This window comes from Pagrus pagrus (assembly GCF_965226575.1).
Source record: "Pagrus pagrus genome assembly, contig: HAP1_SCAFFOLD_41, whole genome shotgun sequence".
Classification (NCBI taxonomy): domain Eukaryota; kingdom Metazoa; phylum Chordata; class Actinopteri; order Spariformes; family Sparidae; genus Pagrus; species Pagrus pagrus.
The window spans coordinates 421,710-444,937 of record NW_028175422.1 but is presented as its reverse complement, the minus strand read 5'-3'; the positions used below and the strand labels follow the sequence as shown (position 1 = coordinate 444,937).

Below are 23,228 nucleotides of genomic sequence, written 5' to 3'. Positions count from 1 at the left end.
GAAAACATTGACATGTTGGTGTTCCTTTCAAAAAACCTGGAACTGACAAAGAAGTTCAAAAATCCTTAATTGATGGCTGTTGGAACCTGGTATTAGAGGTTTTAGTTATGTGAGATCAGGCTCCACATCACTGTTGTTTTGTTATTTATTTGCATATTTATAAGAAGAACAATATTGTTTGTTTTATATACTTGAAGGCTCCACACCACTGCTGTTCTTTTTTGAATGTAAAATAGTTGACTATTGTTGTTATTTATGACCAAATTTATAAGCACAGTATTGTTTATTTTTTATACTTGATGGCTATAGGCCACTGCTGTTCTTTTTTGAATGTAAAATAGTTGACTATTGTTGTTATTTATGACCAAATTTATAAGCACAGTATTGTTTATTTTTATACTGGATGGCTATAGGCCACTGCTGTTCTTTTTTGAATGTAAAATAGTTGACTACTGTTGTTATTTATGACCAAATTTATAAGCACAGTATTGTTTATTTTTTATACTTGATGGCTATAGGCCACTGCTGTTCTTTTTTGAGTGTAAAATAGTTGACTATTGTTGTTATTTATGACCAAATTTATAAGCACAGTATTGTTTATTTTTATACTGGATGGCTATAGGCCACTGCTGTTCTTTTTTGAATGTAAAATAGTTGACTATTGTTGTTATTTATGACCAAATTTATAAGCACAGTATTGTTTATTTTTATACTGGATGGCTATAGGCCACTGCTGTTCTTTTTTTTCAATAAATAAGTGAATTTAAAAGTACATGGGTTCTGTTGTTTTTTTTTTGAAATTGTGGTATCGAATTAGTATCGAGAATCGTGGAAATTCACAGGTATTGGTATCGACTACTGAAATTCTGGTATCGTGACAACCCTAATTCAGATACATGTAACACAATCTCTTACTTCTCATCCCATCCCTTTATGTGTTTTGCCCATGGATTGGGCAAAAAATTGATGCCATGGCGGAGACAAAAAGAACACAGGAGGTGGGCTCATGGAGGAAGAGTGTTGTCAACCACCTCTACTGGTCAGCGTCCACCACTGCATCAGGGGAGGAGGTTGTGGCCAAATGGGCCTCAGTTGCCAACCATATGCAAAATGTGCACACGCACGAGAATCCACTCTTCCCCAGTTGCCTCCACCAACCCCTTGTTGATGAGCAGGCACGGCAGTGGCTCAAGCCAAGAAAGTGTAGTAGTAGGCTACACTAACCAATATACAGTATAATAATGCTATTTAGTCACCCCTAAATGGGTGCTGGTTGTGAAAATGTCAACTGCACAGTTTGGAAACTAGCAGGGCATAGTGATTACACTACACCTTGCATTACACCCTGATTCGCATCAGATTTAAGATAAAGCCCAGTGTTATGAGATTGCTGACTGTAAGTTTGTTTTGGTGGTTTATGTTTGATCATGTTTACAATTATTCATTGTCCTCAAATTGGTTTCATTATATATCATTATTCCTGTGTGTAGGTACAGCAGCATGTGAGCAACTGACAGCAGTTCTGTTGGCTCCCAGACTGCTGAAGGATGTGAAGAAGATCAGCCCACAACACCACACTTAAGGGAATGGAACCTTTTCACAGTCTGATCCTGAAATTTGCCCCCAAAAATGTGGTGTTCTCCTTCACAGGGATGTTGTGCAGGTATTGAACATTGTATTGTATTGCATGGTATTGTACAGTATTGTGAAGGTAACATTTTCTTGTTTTTTATTAATTAGTCATAGCTTATAAGGTGTTTGCTGACCATATAAATGTAATGTGTTTCTTACTAGACTCCAGCTGACAGCGATGCACTATAATGAGAACGCACAGAGAGCTCATGCATCCACCGCAGCTGGAGAACTACGATATTCTATAGTGTACCCAAAATATAAACATGGGGACTTCACTGTGCGACCACTGCAGAGTCATCCTACTTCAGGTAATTTGTGATTAGACAAAGAGTGGCATCATGATTGATTTGTGGGGAAATGTGTTACTACCCTGTTCTATCTGTACAATTTAGGCTACATTGACATGGAGCAGGACTTTCTGGACACAGTCCTTGTGCCAGGGAAACTTTGCTCCCAGTTCACTAGACCTGACAAGGGGGAGGCAGTGGCCAGACACAAGTCACGATTCTTCAAGAATATGTGAGTTTTGGCTCACTACAGAGCATGTTGTAAGAATACATTTCTGTTATTGATGTTTATGTAATTATTTTTGCCAGTTCTTTTTTTTTTTTAAATAACTTTCTTTATTGGAAGCAATTCCACAGGTGGCAATATGACAGAAAAATGTGACAGCGAGGACTTCCATTCTATCATTTTTTCCCCGTTTTTTATCCCTCCCACAATCCCAACCCACTCAAAGGTGAACAGTTCTATAAATCTGGTAACATGTAAACAGTACAGAATACAAACAACAAATACATGAATAAGGAAAATGATAAAGTAGACAAGCAAGTGAAATAAAAAAGTTAAAAGAAAAAAAGAAAAAGAAAAAGGGGGGGGAGAAACTAAAATAAATACAATTTAAATAGGCAAATAAATATATAAATAAGGGGGGGGCTCAGTCGTCACACTCAGGCAGAGATGTCAAAGACTCAATATAATTTAAGAGAGGTCTCCAAGTTAATTCAAAATGACCTAAGGAACCCTTGAGGGAAAATCTAAGTTTTTCAAGTTTAATGGACAGTAGCACCTCTTTCACCCACCTGCTGTGAGAAGGAGGTTGAGGGTGTTTCCAATTGAGAAGAATGAGTCGCCTGGCCAACAGGGTGGCAAAGGCAAGAACAGTTTGCATAACTTTAGAGGCAAGAGGTTGCAGAGGGGAACCAAATAGGGCCAGGAGAGGATCAGGGGATATAGAAGTGTTATATGCTGTGTTAAGAGTATTAAAGATTTCAGACCAAAATGTGGCAAGCCTGGGACAAAACCAAAACATATGGGAATGGTCGGCTGGAGATTGTTTGCACCTATTACATGAATCAGGTACATTGGGATAAATCCGAGATAGCCTCAAATTAGTGTAATGAACTTTGTGTACAACTTTACACTGTAGGAGGCCATGCCTCGCACAAATTGAAGAGGAGTGAACCAACCGTAAAACTTGTTGCCAATAATCCTCGGGCAGTGTGGTTCCAAGCTCTTGCTCCCAAGAACCCCTGGGACTGGAAGCTGGGGTGTCAATAGCAGAATTAATAAGGCTGTAAATGCTAGAAATTAGCCGCTTTTGTTTAGGATCAAGAGCCAATAATGAGTCAACCAAAGTTTCAGGGGGACGGCTAGGGAATTTGGGTTTCTGATTCTGAATAAAATGCCTTGCCTGAAAAAAACGAAATAGGTGGGATTTAGGCAAGTCAAATTTTGTAGAGAGTTGAGAAAAGGACATGAAAGTCCCTTGGTCGTAAAGGTCCCTAAATTTAGTTATCCCTTTATCAAACCAAGTCCTAAAAGTCAGGTCAGTGCAAGAGGGCAGAAATAGGTGATTGTTTACAATGGGGGAGAAGTCTGAGGCTCTATGGAGGCCTAGGCCTTTCCTAAATTGAATCCAGATTTTAACAGAGTTAAATACCATTGGGTTTGAGGTAAAGTTGGAGGCAGTCAAAGGGAGTTGGGAGCAAACCAAGGAGTGAAGGGAAAGTTTAGAAGATGCTAGTTCCATATCTACCCAAGCAGGGCGCTCTTCATCTACTGTGTTGGTAATCCAGTACAAAAGTTTATGAACATTACAGGACCAGTAATAGTGTAGAAAATTGGGCAACGCTAAGCCACCTAGAGCCTTTGGGAGCTGTAGGATTGATCTTCTGATGCGTGGATTTTTATTGCCCCAGAGGAAGGAACTTATTAATTGATCGAGCGATCTAAAAAAGGACTTTTTAATAAGGACAGGGATATGTGAAAAGAGATATAGAAACTTGGGTAAAACAACCATTTTAACTAAACTGGCACGACCTACTAGGGATAGAGGGAGACCAGACCATCTGTCAAAGTCTAGTTTACACCTCTCAAGGAGAGGAAGAAAATTTTTGGAGAAAAGTTGATTGATTGAATTTGTCACATGCACCCCCAAGTATTTGAATCCGTCTATGGCATATTTGAAAGGGAAAAAAGCAGGGGGAATATTTCTGGCCAGATAGTTGATGGGGAGAAGTTCGCTTTTGTGGAGATTAAGCTTATAACCTGAATATGACCCAAATTTATCAAAGACATTTAGAACCACTGGGAGAGAGGCAGCTGGATTAGACATGTATAAAAGGAGGTCATCGGCATACAATGATAATTTATGAACTGTACCAGCTCTGGTGATGCCCTCAAACCCACCCTCCTGACGCAGCCAGATGGCCAAAGGCTCAATAGCCATGGCAAATAGGAGGGGTGAAAGAGGGCAGCCCTGTCTGGTTCCACGATGGAGGGGAAATGGGGCGGACTGGAGTCCATTTGTGTGGACGGAGGCGACTGGGTTGGCGTAAAGCAATTTGATCCAAGATATAAATTCTGGGGTGAAGCCAAATTTCCGCAAAACAAAAAAAAGGAAGCTCCACTCCACCCTGTCGAAGGCCTTTTCTGCATCTAGTGAGATAATCACTTCCGGGATAGTTGAACTGGGAGCACTAATGATATTTAAGAGCCTCCTTGTATTATGAAATGAGTGCCTTCCAAGCATGAAACCTGTTTGGTCAGTTGATATTATATTTGATAGGACTTGCTGTAGGCGCTGGGCTAGAATCTTTGACAGGATCTTTAGGTCAACATTTAAGAGAGAAATTGGTCTATAGCTACCGCACATAAGAGGGTCTTTATCACACTTAAGCAGGAGAGAAATAGAGGCCTCCGACAGGGTGGGAGGTAGGCGACCCTCAGCAAAGGATTCGTTATACATTCTCTGAAGGGCTGGAGCAATGGTGGCAGAGAACAGCTTAAAAAACTCAACAGTGAACCCGTCAGGGCCTGGGGTTTTACCATTCTGAAGTGACATAATCGCCTCCTGAACTTCCCTGACAGAAATTGGATTTCCCAGTTCCCTACACAAGTCTTCATTTATTTTAGGGAAAACAATCTTATCCAGAGGGTTGTCTCCATCCCAAACATCTGAAGGGCATTGTGAAGAATAGAGGATAGAATAGAAAGAACAAAATATCTTATTTATCTTAATAGGATCTGAGGTAACTTCACCTGACGCAGATTTGATCTTGGGGATCAGTCTGGATAGTGTGGCTGCACGTGCCTGATGTGCTAATAATCTTCCTGCTTTGTCTCCAGTCTCAAAGAAACGTTGTTTAGCGAGGAATAACTGCTTCTGTGTTTTACTTGTGGATAATAGATCAAATTTAGACTGAAGCTGCTGGCGTTCTTTGTAAAGAGCAGGGGTTGGAGCTGTAGCATACAAATTGTCGAAAAATAAAAAATATCTCCTTGGTGAGTGTCTCTGACTCTACCCTCTCTGCCTTCTTTAGGGATGAAACATATGATATAATTTGCCCACGCATAAACGCCTTAAAAGTTTCCCACAGAGTGCGTCTAGAGATCTCTGGAGAGTTGTTAGTATCAAAGAACAAGGAGATCTGCGTATGAAGGAAGTCTTTAAAGGAAGCTTGTGCTAGCAAAGAGGAGTTAAGTCTCCACTGTCTGGAGGGGGGGACAGGCCTAGGAAAGCCAATATCCACAGAAACAGGGGCGTGGTCCGAGATAACAATGCTATGGTACTCACACGAGTGGACCTCTGATAAAAAGTAATTATCCAAGAGAAAAAAATCTATCCGCGAATATGAATGATGGACATGAGAGAAAAAAGAAAAAGCTTTGTCTGAATAGGATTTAACTCTCCATGGATCAAATAAACCTAAACTGGTCCTATATGTGTCAAGGACCTTAGCTGACTTGGACAACACCTGAGGATTAGAGGAGGACCTGTCTAGGGAAGGGTCTTGAATCAAATTGAAGTCGCCGCCAATTATTAAATAGTGGTCATCAACTTTAGGAAGAGAGGAGAAAAAGCTCGTAATAAATTTATCATCATCCCATGTAGGTGCATAAACACAGGCCATTATCACAGGCAAGCCACATAGACTACCAGAAATAATTACAAATCGACCATTAGGGTCTTCAATGGAGTTTGATAACTCAAACGGAATACTCTTATGTATGAGGATAGCTGCACCCCTTGCCCTTACTGGGAATTTAGAGTGAAATATATGCCCTATCCAAGGTCGCTTGATCCGGTTAACCTCTGAGGAGCAGAGGTGGGTTTCCTGTAAAAAGAAAATATCACCCCTGAGTTGCTTTAAATGAGTCATCACCTTGTTACGTTTAATGAGCTGGTTGGCGCCCTTCAGGTTCCAAGAGATAAAGCGAAGATTCTTACCCTGAGTCGTCATATCGTAAAGAAACAAGGAGCTCTCTGAGGCCCGACGCGACTCCTGAGCCAAAGAAAAAGGGGGGAAAACAAAACAAAAACACAGGACAAAAACAAACATACAAAAATACCCCCCCCCCCCACCCTTTCCTTTATACAAACCAAACACATCCACATCTTCAATCCCAACAGGATAACGCTTTCTGCTTCCATAACCTTCTCTCGTTCAAGAGGTCATCCAAATGAACAATATATAAAACATACACCACATTTTAAAGAACAACTTGAGATTACAGAAAGTCAACATTAGTCTTGACAATTACCTAAGGTAAACAGGCCATTAATGAGTTTGCCTCAATATTTTCCTCAATAAAGAAACCATCCTACTTAATAAATTCTGCCGCAAGACAGAAAAGCAAACAAAAAGAGGTAGTGAGGTTAGAGGAAAAGTAAGTAAGTAATAAAATAAAATGTCTAATGAAGCAATGTTCCACTCAGCCAAACCAAGGACCCACTGAGACCAACTTAAAATGTTTGCCGTCAAAATTAGGACAAAAAAAGGTAGTGATGACATCACATATGAGTGTTACCCACACTGCACCGTTGGAGAAAGAAGAAAAAAAAAAAAGGGGGGGGGTCCCCAATGTAAGGAGCAAAATACAATAAGTCTATGCACATGGCTCCTGGAGCATGATCAGAGTAAACACAGTTCACGTGCCTACCCGTTTCCATGGTTACCATGACTCTCGTTGAAGATGTCCACAAAACATTAAGTCCACAGGGCAGCAAACAGTGGCAGGAGCAGCCGGGCTCATTCAAACTAGCGGGGAAGAAACCCCCAGGTGTGGATGACAGCGGGGGACACTATAATACCTCTCACTCTTTGTCCATCACTCGCTCGTTGTAAAATGCGTGTGCGTCCTCCGGAGTCTCGAAAGTGAACGTTTCATCCTCATATGAAACTTGCATATTTTTGCCAGTTCTAATTCCATCATTTGATCAAGCTTATTTTCTTATTTTTTTTTTTTTTACAGGCACCAATGACAGGGATCAGTGACTTCCTGACCGGGTTTGGGGTTTGCACTACACACATGGACAGACAGCACCTGGCCCAGACAACATCAGCAGCCGTGTCCTGCGGTGCTGTGCAGAGCAGCTGGGAGGCGTGTTTCAGCTCCTGTTTCAAACATCCATGGACAACAGCACAGTCCCCCAGCTATGGAAGACCTCCACAGTGGTCCCCATCCCCAATAAGAGCTCTGTCAAAGCTTTGAACGACCTCAGGCCTGTGGCTCTCACCTCACTCGTGATGAAGGCTGAATTGAATGGAGCACCGTATGCGTATGTGAGACCACACACATAAATGAACTCAACTAACCTGACACCTCTGTTGTAGTGCTTTAACTTTAAACACCTTCAAATTTGTTATCAATGTTTTGAAGGATTAACTCATTGACTAGTCTTTGCCTTCCTGAAGCTTCTGCTTTCTGTTTCCCACCAGAGATTCTACTAAGAGGTGATCAAGTGTCTCCTATAGGTTGCTATATTTCTACTGAGGGCCATGTCATCCAGTTTGTCATCCACCTGCACAGGCTACCAATCAACACATCTACATTTACACTTTATTCCTCAGCCTGCTCCCCATCATCAAATGCGTATCCCTTCTATTTACTCCCTGACATCATAAAAACATGGTTGCTATATTTCTGAGTCTCATCTGTATTGCATTGCATTCTGTTATGTGATGATGAAACCATCCTGCACTGAAAAGAAAGTGTAAAATTGACAGCCATGGACATTGTAGAGTTCAAAAAACATTTTTATCAAGTGGGGAGAGTTGACAGGACCTTGTAGAGCTAAAAAAAAAAATTAATCAAGGGGGGGGGGGGGGGAGTTGAAACTCTGTGTAGTTTTCCCCATTTTCAGGGAACTCCTGCCTGATGCGGGTGACGGCACAAGACGGGATGATTACCCTGATATGCCGGCCCAAGTACCCCCAGCACCACCACACAAAGTTTCTGTATACCAGGTGTCTGTAGCAACTGTGAAGAATGAATATGTTATATTAATGGTCAACCTTTTTGTTTTTAGTTTGGTCAAACTTTTTGTTTTGTAAGACATGTGCTTCCACTGATTATTTGCATCTTGATGTCTACAAAATTTTAAATTATATAAATAAAATAATGTAAATACTATTCTATATATGAATGAACTGATTCTGGTTTCCTGAACTGACCTATGGAGCACAGGTTCCTCCATCTGTCCAAACAGCTGCAGGTATGTTCTATAAACAGCCTGCAGCACGTAGGGGTTGAGGGCAACAGGCTCAAAACCTGGGTGCACAGTCACACAGGCTGCACCCCCAATCTGCTCACACCTATGCATCACCTATGTGTAATTAAAAACAGCATATTTTATTTATATTGGTGTCATGTAACGATGAATGTATTATAACCTAAATAGTCCAGGTGGGTAAACTAATACTATAATGTGGAATGACCCAGTACACAATTGTTTTTGACAACACCTTTTTAATTCCACAGGTGAGCTAATACTGAAGTACCGAAGTTGGATTAATATTGTTGCAAACATGGTTTCCGTTGGTCTTTAATTCATTTTCCATAAAAACTCACTTATATCAATTTTGAGCGTTTCAGAGCGAGAGAAGCTTATTCTTCACTGTTTTCACCGCCTCTGTGTGAAAGTCTCAGATGAGGCGAGGGGTGAAATTCCCCCCCGCTTCTGATGCGCCTCCGGAGGTAGTATCAGAGGCGCATTATTGGCGAACCGAACCAGTGTGAACGAATAAGCCAGCTGCGCGGAGACAGGTTGTGTCGGTCTGATGGTGTTGACTGTGTGATAACTAAACAGATCATTCACTCAACACAATATAGAGAAATGTCACACATAGCAACGTTACAGGACCATACAACAGTAACGTAGTAACTGGTCCTGTCTTTGGCAACTTCTATGAGGAAAAGTCTCTGTCCTCCTGTCTGTCCGACCGACTCTTCGTCACATTTCTGCCCGAAAAACAGCGAGTCTCTCTGCGAGTGAAAGAGTCAGACAGCGTCCTGTTGACTGATGGCAACTAATTATGTTGGCTAATTTAGAGAAAAACGTAACTTTGTCACTTTCCACGATGTTTGGTGGGTCAGAATCTCAATCACAGCACATTATAACGGCATCCATATGATTATAAACAGTCAGCGGTAGCCTAGCTATAGCTACATGTTTAGATTAATAGGAGGACACCGGGAAACACCTTGAAAAAAACACATGCGTCATCATCATGACGTGTGTCTACCGTCACGCCTCTTTTGGAGCCTCAGCGCTGGCTTGCTGTGTGAATTACACTCTGGTTCGTCTTTTACGCCGGAGCTGCTCGGTTCTGTGTGAACAACCAACGGTGGAGAATTGGCGAACCGTCGCTGTGGCGATAATTTGGCGTCTGTGTGATTTCAGAGCTTCTCTGCTCGACACCCGTTTCTCGCAACTTTTCTGAGATCTCCTGATATGTCACTCCATTCATAAACATGTCATGATGATAGACCCTAACCCGGGTAAAAAAAAGAGGAAAGGCGTTGCCGAGAGGGAGAGAGAGAAGAAAAAGAAAGGCGCTGGAGGATGACGCGGCCAAATGCCTAAAATTGACTAATTTACCCCCCCCCCCAAAAAAAAAGCTAAATTATCTAAAAAAAACACTGGTTCTTGTCAGGGTCCTTGAGGCTGTACACTTTTACACAGTGTAAATATGTAGCCTACTAGGCCCTGGCCTTGAAATTAAAATAAGGCTTGGGATTTTAAAATCACAGATTTACAAGCCACTTTTTTTTTTTATTTACTGCGTTTGAAATTATTTATTTGTGCAACAAACTGGATATAATCTTACTTAGTTGTCTTTGTTTATTAGGTTATATTGTAGGTTGTGGTTCATTAGTAGGTACAGAATCATTTCTACAGTAGAGCAACAACATGCAACAAGTTGCAGACATCTGAACACCACCAGGCACTGCCATTTGACATAAATGGCTCTCATTTGTAATAATAGCTGTCTTGGCACTACAGCATTATTCTATTAAGCGCTAGTGTTGTTGAATTTTTCTGTCTGTTGCTGACTTGCTGTTATGTATCCCAGCCCAAACATGAAAGCTATGTATTCCAACATTAGATTTAGGTTGTGGTTCATTAGTATTCCCCGGTATGATAATTAGAGCCTATATAAAATATTAGTCAATATTATGTGATTGCTTATTAGGAACTATGCTCTCGGACTGTATTATACATTGCATATATGTGTCTGTCAGTGCGTGCGTGCATGTGTTCTGTGAACATGTGTTCGAAGGCTGTCCCCTCATAGCTGATTAATTATTTGATTTGGACTTAGTTGTCTTTGTTTATTAGGTTATATTGTAGGCTACACATAAAAAATATGTGCCAGTGAGGCAGTTGATATTCTACATGACATGACTTTTTATGTATAGCTGTAACCTTGGCACTACTTATTATGTAAAACCTTTATTCTTTTCTATTAAGTGTGTTAGTGGATTTTGCTGAGGATTGTTGTGTTACTGTATTTACCAGCCCAAACATAAAAGTTACTGTATATTCCAACCTTAGATTGTACAATAGGTCCCATGTGTGGACTTCTATTTGGAATGCACCGTGTGTGTGTGTGTGTGTGTGTGTGTTTGTGTGTGTGTGTGTGTGTGTGTGTGTGTGGGCAAGGCCAGGGTGGCCTGGTTACATGACTGACTCCTGGCCTGAAAAAGTCTCCCAGTCCGGCCCTGATTAGAGACATGGCTGGAGTGAGGCCATTAGAACGTGGGACTCCAGTGGTCTACTGGGACTGGACCATAGACTGTACACAGTCAATGGACTGTACCGTGGGACTTTTGGCGCTCAGAACGGTGTGATGTTACTCACCATGGATACGAGCGACTATAGGCTACATTGTGGATGCGCAAAGCATGACCACACAGCAGAAATGTACAGTGGGAAATGGTATAACAATAACGGAAAATGTAAATTAGATTAATTTTTTCGTATTGGTTTTCTTGTTTATTATATTTTTCTGTATTTTTCCGTTTTTCAACGACTTCAGGCTAGGAAACTTCAGTGAAAGACCCTTTTTCAGTCAAAAACAGCTTAGGCTACTGTACAGTGGAAAAAGACGCTTCTCTCCCTCTGAAACACCCATTTTTGACATGAGCCAGTTTTCACCCTTAATGAATTAAATTCCAGGGAAAGCCTCGTTTGCCATAAAGAAGATCCAAATTCAACCACTTCAGGCTAGAAAACTTAAGTGAAAGACCTTTTTTCAGTCAAATACAGCTTATGCTACTGTTAGTGCAAAAAAAGGGCTTTTCTCGGTCTGACACGCTGAAAATTGACATGAGCCAGTTTTCACACTTAATGAATTAAATTCCAGGTAAAGCCTTGTTTGCCATGAAGAAGATCCAAATTCAACCACTTCAGGCTAGAAAACTTAAGTGAAAGACCTTTTTTCAGTCAAATACAGCTTATGCTACTGTAAGTGCAAAAAAAGGGCCTTTCTGGGTCTGACACGCTGAAAATTGACATGAGCCAGTTTTCACCCTTAATGAATGAAATTCCAGGTAAAACTCCTTTGCCATGAAGAAGATCCAAATTCAACCAGTTCAGGCTAGTAAACCTGTTTGAAAGACCTTTTTTCAGTGAAATGCAGCTTAGTGCAAAAACAGGCTCCTCTCGCTCTGAAACGCTCATTTTTCACATAAGCCACTTTTCAGCCTTAGGCAACTGTACAGTGCTAAAACAGCCTCCTATCGCTCTGAAACGCTCATTTTTCACATAAGCCACTTTTCAGCCTTAATGAATAAAATTCCAGGTAAAAACTCCTTTGCCGTGAAGAAGATCCAAATTCAACCAGTTCAGGCTAGTAAACCTGTTTGAAAGACCTTTTTTCAGTGAAATGCAGCTTAGTGCAAAAACAGGCTCCTCTCGCTCTGAAACGCTCATTTTTGACAAAAGCCACTTTTCAGCCTTAGGCGACTATACAGTGCTAAAACAGCCTCCTATCGCTCTGAAACGCTCATTTTTGACATAAGCCACTTTTCACCCTTAATGAATGAAATTCCAGGTAAAAACTCCTTTGCCATGAAGAAGATACAAATTCAACCAGTTCAGGCTAGTAAACCTGTTTGAAAGACCTTTTTTCAGTGAAATGCAGCTTAGGCGACTGTACAGTGCTAAAACAGCCTCCTATCGCTCTGAAACGCTCATTTTTGACATAAGCCACTTTTCAGCCTTAATGAATGAAATTCCAGGTAAAAACTCCTTTGCCATGAAGAAGATACAAATTCAACCAGTTCAGGCTAGTAAACCTGTTTGAAAGACCTTTTTTCAGTGAAATGCAGCTTAGTGCAAAAACAGGCTCCTCTCGCTCTGAAACGCACATTTTTCACATAAGCCACTTTTCACACTTAATGGATTAAATTCCAGGTAAAAACTCCTTTGCCATGAAGAAGATCCAAATTCAACCAGTTCAGGCTAGTAAACCTGTTTGAAAGACCTTTTTTCAGTGAAATGCAGCTTAGGCGACTGTACAGTACTAAAACAGGCTCCTCTCGCTCTGAAACACTCATTTTTCACATAAGCCACTTTTCAGCCTTAGGCGACTGTACAGTGCAAAAACAGGCTCCTCTCGCTCTGAAACGCACATTTTTCACATAAGCCACTTTTCACACTTAATGGATTAAATTCCAGGTAAAAACTCCTTTGCCATGAAGAAGATCCAAATTCAACCAGTTCAGGCTAGTAAACCTGTTTGAAAGACCTTTTTTCAGTGAAATGCAGCTTAGGCGACTGTACAGTACTAAAACAGGCTCCTCTCGCTCTGAAACGCTCATTTTTCACATAAGCCACTTTTCAGCCTTAGGCGACTGTACAGTGCAAAAACAGGCTCCTCTCGCTCTGAAACGCTCATTTTTCACATAAGCCGCTTTTCAGCCTTAGGCGACTGTACAGTGCAAAAACAGGCTCCTCTCGCTCTGAAACGCTCATTTTTCACATAAACCACTTTTCAGCCTTAATGAATTAAATTCCAGGTAAAAACTCCTTTGCCATGAAGAAGATCCAAATTCAACCAGTTCAGGCTAGTAAACCTGTTTGAACGACCTTTTTTCAGTGAAATGCAGCTTAGGCGACTGTACAGTGCTAAAACAGCATCCTATCGCTCTGAAACGCTCATTTTTCACATAAGCCACTTTTAAGCCTTAGGTGACTGTACAGTGCAAAAACAGGCTCCTCTCTCTCTGAAACGCTCATTTTTCACATAAGCCACTTTTCAGCCTTAATGAATTAAATTCCAGGTAAAAACTCCTTTGCCATGAAGAAGATCCAAATTCAACCAGTTCAGGCTAGTAAGCCTGTTTGAAAGACCTTTTTTCAGTGAAATGCAGCTTAGTGCAAAAACAGGCTCCTCTCGCTCTGAAACGCTCATTTTTGACATAAGCCACTTTTCACACTTAATGGATTAAATTCCAGGTAAAAACTCCTTTGCCATGAAGAAGATCCAAATTCAACCAGTTCAGGCTAGTAAACCTGTTTGAAAGACCTTTTTTCAGTGAAATGCAGCTTAGTGCAAAAACAGTCTCCTCTCGCTATGAAACGCTCATTTTTCACATAAGACACTTTTCAGCCTTAATGAATTAAATTCCAGGTAAAAACTCCTTTGCCATGAAGAAGATCCAAATTCAACCAGTTCAGGCTAGTAAACCTGTTTGAAAGACCTTTTTTCAGTGAAATGCAGCTTAGTGCAAAAACAGGCTCCTCTCGCTCTGAAACGCTCATTTTTGACATAAGCCACTTTTCAGCCTTAGGCGACTGTATAGTGCTAAAACAGCCTCCTATCCCTCTGAAACGCTCATTTTTGACATAAGCCACTTTTCAGCCTTAATGAATGAAATTCCAGGTAAAAACTCCTTTGCCATGAAGAAGATCCAAATTCAAGCAGTTCAGGCTAGTAAACCTTTTTGAAAGACCTTTTTTCAGTGAAATGTAGCTTAGGCGACTGTACAGTGCTAAAACAGCCTCCTATCGCTCTGAAACGCTCATTTTTGACATAAGCCACTTTTCAGCCTTAATGAATGAAATTCCAGGTAAAAACTCCTTTGCCATGAAGAAGATCCAAATTCAAGCAGTTCAGGCTAGTAAACCTGTTTGAAAGACCTTTTTTCAGTGAAATGCAGGTTAGTGCAAAAACAGGCTCCTCTCGCTCTGAAACGCTCATTTTTGACATGAGCCACTTTTAAGCCTTAGGTGACTGTACAGTGCAAAAACAGGCTCCTCTCTCTCTGAAACGCTCATTTTTCACATAAGCCACTTTTCAGCCTTAATGAATTAAATTCCAGGTAAAAACTCCTTTGCCATGAAGAAGATCCAAATTCAACCAGTTCAGGCTAGTAAGCCTGTTTGAAAGACCTTTTTTCAGTGAAATGCAGCTTAGTGCAAAAACAGGCTCCTCTCGCTCTGAAACGCTCATTTTTGACATAAGCCACTTTTCACACTTAATGGATTAAATTCCAGGTAAAAACTCCTTTGCCATGAAGAAGATCCAAATTCAACCAGTTCAGGCTAGTAAACCTGTTTGAAAGACCTTTTTTCAGTGAAATGCAGCTTAGTGCAAAAACAGTCTCCTCTCGCTATGAAACGCTCATTTTTCACATAAGACACTTTTCAGCCTTAATGAATTAAATTCCAGGTAAAAACTCCTTTGCCATGAAGAAGATCCAAATTCAACCAGTTCAGGCTAGTAAACCTGTTTGAAAGACCTTTTTTCAGTGAAATGCAGCTTAGTGCAAAAACAGGCTCCTCTCGCTCTGAAACGCTCATTTTTGACATAAGCCACTTTTCAGCCTTAGGCGACTGTATAGTGCTAAAACAGCCTCCTATCCCTCTGAAACGCTCATTTTTGACATAAGCCACTTTTCAGCCTTAATGAATGAAATTCCAGGTAAAAACTCCTTTGCCATGAAGAAGATCCAAATTCAAGCAGTTCAGGCTAGTAAACCTTTTTGAAAGACCTTTTTTCAGTGAAATGTAGCTTAGGCGACTGTACAGTGCTAAAACAGCCTCCTATCGCTCTGAAACGCTCATTTTTGACATAAGCCACTTTTCAGCCTTAATGAATGAAATTCCAGGTAAAAACTCCTTTGCCATGAAGAAGATCCAAATTCAAGCAGTTCAGGCTAGTAAACCTGTTTGAAAGACCTTTTTTCAGTGAAATGCAGGTTAGTGCAAAAACAGGCTCCTCTCGCTCTGAAACGCTCATTTTTGACATGAGCCACTTTTCAGCCTTAATGAATAAAATTCCATTTAAAAACTCCTTTGCCATGAAGAAGATCCAAATTCAACCAGTTCAGGCTAGTATACCTGTTTGAAAGACCTTTTTTCAGTGAAATGCAGCTTAGGCGACTGTACAGTGCTAAAACAGCCTCCTATCGCTCTGAAACGCTCATTTTTGACATAAGCCACTTTTCACCCTTAATGAATGAAATTCCAGGTAAAAACTCCTTTGCCATGAAGAAGATACAAATTCAACCAGTTCAGGCTAGTAAACCTGTTTGAAAGACCTTTTTTCAGTGAAATGCAGCTTAGTGCAAAAACAGGCTCCTCTCGCTCTGAAACGCTCATTTTTCACATAAGCCACTTTTCAGCCTTAATGAATGAAATTCCAGGTAAAAACTCCTTTGCCATGAAGAAGATCCAAATTCAACCAGTTCAGGCTAGTAAACCTGTTTGAAAGACCTTTTTTCAGTGAAATGCAGCTTAGGCGACTGTACAGTGCAAAAACAGCCTCCTCTCGCTCTGAAACGCTCATTTTTGACATAAGCCACTTTTCACCCTTAATGGATTAAATTCCAGGTAAAAACTCCTTTGCCATGAAGAAGATCCAAATTCAACCAGTTCAGGCTAGTAAACCTGTTTGAAAGACCTTTTTTCAGTGAAATGCAGCTTAGTGCAAAAACAGGCTCGTCTCGCTCTGAAACGCACATTTTTCACATAAGCCACTTTTCACACTTAATGGATTAAATTCCAGGTAAAAACTCCTTTGCCATGAAGAAGATCCAAATTCAACCAGTTCAGGCTAGTAAACCTGTTTGAAAGACCTTTTTTCAGTGAAATGCAGCTTAGGCGACTGTACAGTACTAAAACAGGCTCCTCTCGCTCTGAAACGCTCATTTTTCACATAAGCCGCTTTTCAGCCTTAGGCGACTGTACAGTGCAAAAACAGGCTCCTCTCGCTCTGAAACGCTCATTTTTCACATAAGCCGCTTTTCAGCCTTAGGCGACTGTACAGTGCAAAAACAGGCTCCTCTCGCTCTGAAACGCTCATTTTTCACATAAACCACTTTTCAGCCTTAATGAATTAAATTCCAGGTAAAAACTCCTTTGCCATGAAGAAGATCCAAATTCAACCAGTTCAGGCTAGTAAACCTGTTTGAACGACCTTTTTTCAGTGAAATGCAGCTTAGGCGACTGTACAGTGCTAAAACAGCCTCCTATCGCTCTGAAACGCTCATTTTTCACATAAGCCACTTTTCAGCCTTAGGTGACTGTACAGTGCAAAAACAGGCTCCTCTCTCTGTGAAACGCTCATTTTTCACATAAGCCACTTTTCAGCCGTAGGCGACTGTACAGTGCAAAAACAGGCTCCTCTCGCTCTGAAACGCTCATTTTTCACATAAGCCACTTTTCAGCCTTAATGAATTAAATTCCAGGTAAAAACTCCTTTGCCATGAAGAAGATCCAAATTCAACCAGTTCAGGCTAGTAAACCTGTTTGAAAGACCTTTTTTCAGTGAAATGCAGCTTAGTGCAAAAACAGGCTCCTCTCGCTCTGAAACGCTCATTTTTCACATAAGCCACTTTTCAGCCTTAATGAATGAAATTCCAGGTAAAAACTCCTTTGCCATGAAGAAGATCCAAATTCAACCAGTTCAGGCTAGTAAACCTGTTTGAAAGACCTTTTTTCAGTGAAATGCAGCTTAGGCGACTGTACAGTGCAAAAACAGCCTCCTCTCGCTCTGAAACGCTCATTTTTGACATAAGCCACTTTTCACCCTTAATGGATTAAATTCCAGGTAAAAACTCCTTTGCCATGAAGAAGATCCAAATTCAACCAGTTCAGGCTAGTAAACCTGTTTGAAAGACCTTTTTTCAGTGAAATGCAGCTTAGTGCAAAAACAGGCTCGTCTCGCTCTGAAACGCACATTTTTCACATAAGCCACTTTTCACACTTAATGGATTAAATTCCAGGTAAAAACTCCTTTGCCATGAAGAAGATCCAAATTCAACCAGTTCAGGCTAGTAAACCTGTTTGAAAGACCTTTTTTCAGTGAAATGCAGCTTAGGCGACTGTACAGTACTAAAACAGGCTCCTCTCGCTCTGAAACGCTCATTTTTCACATAAGCCACTTTTCAGCCTTAGGCGACTGTACAGTGCAAAAACAGGCTCCTCTCGCTCTGAAACGCTCATTTTTCACATAAGCCGCTTTTCAGCCTTAGGCGACTGTACAGTGCAAAAACAGGCTCCTCTCGCTCTGAAACGCTCATTTTTCACATAAACCACTTTTCAGCCCTAATGAATTAAATTCCAGGTAAAAACTCCTTTGCCATGAAGAAGATCCAAATTCAACCAGTTCAGGCTAGTAAACCTGTTTGAACGACCTTTTTTCAGTGAAATGCAGCTTAGGCGACTGTACAGTGCTAAAACAGCCTCCTATCGCTCTGAAACGCTCATTTTTCACATAAGCCACTTTTCAGCCTTAGGTGACTGTACAGTGCAAAAACAGGCTCCTCTCTCTCTGAAACGCTCATTTTTCACATAAGCCACTTTTCAGCCGTAGGCGACTGTACAGTGCAAAAACAGGCTCCTCTCGCTCTGAAACGCTCATTTTTCACATAAGCCACTTTTCAGCCTTAATGAATTAAATTCCAGGTAAAAACTCCTTTGCCATGAAGAAGATCCAAATTCAACCAGTTCAGGCTAGTAAGCCTGTTTGAAAGACTTTTTTTCAGTGAAATGCAGCTTAGTGCAAAAACAGGCTCCTCTCGCTCTGAAACGCTCATTTTTGACATAAGCCACTTTTCACACTTAATGGATTAAATTCCAGGTAAAAACTCCTTTGCCATGAAGAAGATCCAAATTCAACCAGTTCAGGCTAGTAAACCTGTTTGAAAGACCTTTTTTCAGTGAAATGCAGCTTAGTGCAAAAACAGTCTCCTCTCGCTATGAAACGCTCATTTTTCACATAAGACACTTTTCAGCCTTAATGAATTAAATTCCAGGTAAAAACTCCTTTGCCATGAAGAAGATCCAAATTCAACCAGTTCAGGCTAGTAAACCTGTTTGAAAGACCTTTTTTCAGTGAAATGCAGCTTAGTGCAAAAACAGGCTCCTCTCGCTCTGAAACGCTCATTTTTCACATAAGCCACTTTTCAGCCTTAGGCGACTGTATAGTGCTAAAACAGCCTCCTATCCCTCTGAAACGCTCATTTTTGACATAAGCCACTTTTCAGCCTTAATGAATGAAATTCCAGGTAAAAACTCCTTTGCCATGAAGAAGATCCAAATTCAAGCAGTTCAGGCTAGTAAACCTTTTTGAAAGACCTTTTTTCAGTGAAATGTAGCTTAGGCGACTGTACAGTGCTAAAACAGCCTCCTATCGCTCTGAAACGCTCATTTTTGACATAAGCCACTTTTCAGCCTTAATGAATGAAATTCCAGGTAAAAACTCCTTTGCCATGAAGAAGATCCAAATTCAAGCAGTTCAGGCTAGTAAACCTGTTTGAAAGACCTTTTTTCAGTGAAATGCAGGTTAGTGCAAAAACAGGCTCCTCTCGCTCTGAAACGCTCATTTTTCACATAAGCCGCTTTTCAGCCTTAGGCGACTGTACAGTGCAAAAACAGGCTCCTCTCGCTCTGAAACGCTCATTTTTCACATAAACCACTTTTCAGCCTTAATGAATTAAATTCCAGGTAAAAACTCCTTTGCCATGAAGAAGATCCAAATTCAACCAGTTCAGGCTAGTAAACCTGTTTGAACGACCTTTTTTCAGTGAAATGCAGCTTAGGCGACTGTACAGTGCTAAAACAGCATCCTATCGCTCTGAAACGCTCATTTTTCACATAAGCCACTTTTAAGCCTTAGGTGACTGTACAGTGCAAAAACAGGCTCCTCTCTCTCTGAAACGCTCATTTTTCACATAAGCCACTTTTCAGCCTTAATGAATTAAATTCCAGGTAAAAACTCCTTTGCCATGAAGAAGATCCAAATTCAACCAGTTCAGGCTAGTAAGCCTGTTTGAAAGACCTTTTTTCAGTGAAATGCAGCTTAGTGCAAAAACAGGCTCCTCTCGCTCTGAAACGCTCATTTTTGACATAAGCCACTTTTCACACTTAATGGATTAAATTCCAGGTAAAAACTCCTTTGCCATGAAGAAGATCCAAATTCAACCAGTTCAGGCTAGTAAACCTGTTTGAAAGACCTTTTTTCAGTGAAATGCAGCTTAGTGCAAAAACAGTCTCCTCTCGCTATGAAACGCTCATTTTTCACATAAGACACTTTTCAGCCTTAATGAATTAAATTCCAGGTAAAAACTCCTTTGCCATGAAGAAGATCCAAATTCAACCAGTTCAGGCTAGTAAACCTGTTTGAAAGACCTTTTTTCAGTGAAATGCAGCTTAGTGCAAAAACAGGCTCCTCTCGCTCTGAAACGCTCATTTTTGACATAAGCCACTTTTCAGCCTTAGGCGACTGTATAGTGCTAAAACAGCCTCCTATCCCTCTGAAACGCTCATTTTTGACATAAGCCACTTTTCAGCCTTAATGAATGAAATTCCAGGTAAAAACTCCTTTGCCATGAAGAAGATCCAAATTCAAGCAGTTCAGGCTAGTAAACCTTTTTGAAAGACCTTTTTTCAGTGAAATGTAGCTTAGGCGACTGTACAGTGCTAAAACAGCCTCCTATCGCTCTGAAACGCTCATTTTTGACATAAGCCACTTTTCAGCCTTAATGAATGAAATTCCAGGTAAAAACTCCTTTGCCATGAAGAAGATCCAAATTCAAGCAGTTCAGGCTAGTAAACCTGTTTGAAAGACCTTTTTTCAGTGAAATGCAGGTTAGTGCAAAAACAGGCTCCTCTCGCTCTGAAACGCTCATTTTTGACATGAGCCACTTTTAAGCCTTAGGTGACTGTACAGTGCAAAAACAGGCTCCTCTCTCTCTGAAACGCTCATTTTTCACATAAGCCACTTTTCAGCCTTAATGAATTAAATTCCAGGTAAAAACTCCTTTGCCATGAAGAAGATCCAAATTCAACCAGTTCAGGCTAGTAAGCCTGTTTGAAAGACCTTTTTTCAGTGAAATGCAGCTTAGTGCAAAAACAGGCTCCTCTCGCTCTGAAACGCTCATTTTTGACATAAGCCACTTTTCACACTTAATGGATTAAATTCCAGGTAAAAACTCCTTTGCCATGAAGAAGATCCAAATTCAACCAGTTCAGGCTAGTAAACCTGTTTGAAAGACCTTTTTTCAGTGAAATGCAGCTTAGTGCAAAAACAGTCTCCTCTCGCTATGAAACGCTCATTTTTCACATAAGACACTTTTCAGCCTTAATGAATTAAATTCCAGGTAAAAACTCCTTTGCCATGAAGAAGATCCAAATTCAACCAGTTCAGGCTAGTAAACCTGTTTGAAAGACCTTTTTTCAGTGAAATGCAGCTTAGTGCAAAAACAGGCTCCTCTCGCTCTGAAACGCTCATTTTTGACATAAGCCACTTTTCAGCCTTAGGCGACTGTATAGTGCTAAAACAGCCTCCTATCCCTCTGAAACGCTCATTTTTGACATAAGCCACTTTTCAGCCTTAATGAATGAAATTCCAGGTAAAAACTCCTTTGCCATGAAGAAGATCCAAATTCAAGCAGTTCAGGCTAGTAAACCTTTTTGAAAGACCTTTTTTCAGTGAAATGTAGCTTAGGCGACTGTACAGTGCTAAAACAGCCTCCTATCGCTCTGAAACGCTCATTTTTGACATAAGCCACTTTTCAGCCTTAATGAATGAAATTCCAGGTAAAAACTCCTTTGCCATGAAGAAGATCCAAATTCAAGCAGTTCAGGCTAGTAAACCTGTTTGAAAGACCTTTTTTCAGTGAAATGCAGGTTAGTGCAAAAACAGGCTCCTCTCGCTCTGAAACGCTCATTTTTGACATGAGCCACTTTTCAGCCTTAATGAATAAAATTCCATTTAAAAACTCCTTTGCCATGAAGAAGATCCAAATTCAACCAGTTCAGGCTAGTATACCTGTTTGAAAGACCTTTTTTCAGTGAAATGCAGCTTAGGCGACTGTACAGTGCTAAAACAGCCTCCTATCGCTCTGAAACGCTCATTTTTGACATAAGCCACTTTTCACCCTTAATGAATGAAATTCCAGGTAAAAACTCCTTTGCCATGAAGAAGATACAAATTCAACCAGTTCAGGCTAGTAAACCTGTTTGAAAGACCTTTTTTCAGTGAAATGCAGCTTAGTGCAAAAACAGGCTCCTCTCGCTCTGAAACGCTCATTTTTCACATAAGCCACTTTTCAGCCTTAATGAATGAAATTCCAGGTAAAAACTCCTTTGCCATGAAGAAGATCCAAATTCAACCAGTTCAGGCTAGTAAACCTGTTTGAAAGACCTTTTTTCAGTGAAATGCAGCTTAGGCGACTGTACAGTGCAAAAACAGCCTCCTCTCGCTCTGAAACGCTCATTTTTGACATAAGCCACTTTTCACCCTTAATGGATTAAATTCCAGGTAAAAACTCCTTTGCCATGAAGAAGATCCAAATTCAACCAGTTCAGGCTAGTAAACCTGTTTGAAAGACCTTTTTTCAGTGAAATGCAGCTTAGTGCAAAAACAGGCTCGTCTCGCTCTGAAACGCACATTTTTCACATAAGCCACTTTTCACACTTAATGGATTAAATTCCAGGTAAAAACTCCTTTGCCATGAAGAAGATCCAAATTCAACCAGTTCAGGCTAGTAAACCTGTTTGAAAGACCTTTTTTCAGTGAAATGCAGCTTAGGCGACTGTACAGTACTAAAACAGGCTCCTCTCGCTCTGAAACGCTCATTTTTCACATAAGCCGCTTTTCAGCCTTAGGCGACTGTACAGTGCAAAAACAGGCTCCTCTCGCTCTGAAACGCTCATTTTTCACATAAACCACTTTTCAGCCTTAATGAATTAAATTCCAGGTAAAAACTCCTTTGCCATGAAGAAGATCCAAATTCAACCAGTTCAGGCTAGTAAACCTGTTTGAACGACCTTTTTTCAGTGAAATGCAGCTTAGGCGACTGTACAGTGCTAAAACAGCCTCCTATCGCTCTGAAACGCTCATTTTTCACATAAGCCACTTTTCAGCCTTAGGTGACTGTACAGTGCAAAAACAGGCTCCTCTCTCTGTGAAACGCTCATTTTTCACATAAGCCACTTTTCAGCCGTAGGCGACTGTACAGTGCAAAAACAGGCTCCTCTCGCTCTGAAACGCTCATTTTTCACATAAGCCACTTTTCAGCCTTAATGAATTAAATTCCAGGTAAAAACTCCTTTGCCATGAAGAAGATCCAAATTCAACCAGTTCAGGCTAGTAAACCTGTTTGAAAGACCTTTTTTCAGTGAAATGCAGCTTAGTGCAAAAACAGGCTCCTCTCGCTCTGAAACGCTCATTTTTCACATAAGCCACTTTTCAGCCTTAATGAATGAAATTCCAGGTAAAAACTCCTTTGCCATGAAGAAGATCCAAATTCAACCAGTTCAGGCTAGTAAACCTGTTTGAAAGACCTTT

At 40.7% G+C, this 23,228-nt stretch overlaps 1 protein-coding gene across 2 annotated transcripts; it reads left to right on the top strand.

The window, feature by feature from the left end:
* Positions 1–1,283: 1,283 nt before the first annotated feature.
* LOC311253748 (uncharacterized protein) lies at positions 1,284–8,037 on the top strand. 2 transcript variants are annotated; one of them, XR_014621860.1, is made up of 5 exons: positions 1,284–1,663; positions 1,795–1,943; positions 2,028–2,154; positions 7,393–7,699; positions 7,860–8,037. XR_014621860.1 is itself a non-coding variant. In XM_084384229.1 (4 exons), the coding sequence occupies exons 1-4, from the start codon at positions 1,587–1,589 to the stop codon at positions 7,400–7,402; spliced, it is 363 nt and encodes a 120-aa protein (XP_084240355.1). In that variant the 5' UTR covers positions 1,284–1,586; the 3' UTR covers positions 7,403–7,768. The 2 variants fall into 2 exon arrangements, 1 of the variants encoding a protein (XP_084240355.1); XM_084384229.1 differs by lacking the exon at positions 7,860–8,037 and having other exon boundaries at positions 7,393–7,768.
* Positions 8,038–23,228: the final 15,191 nt, after the last annotated feature.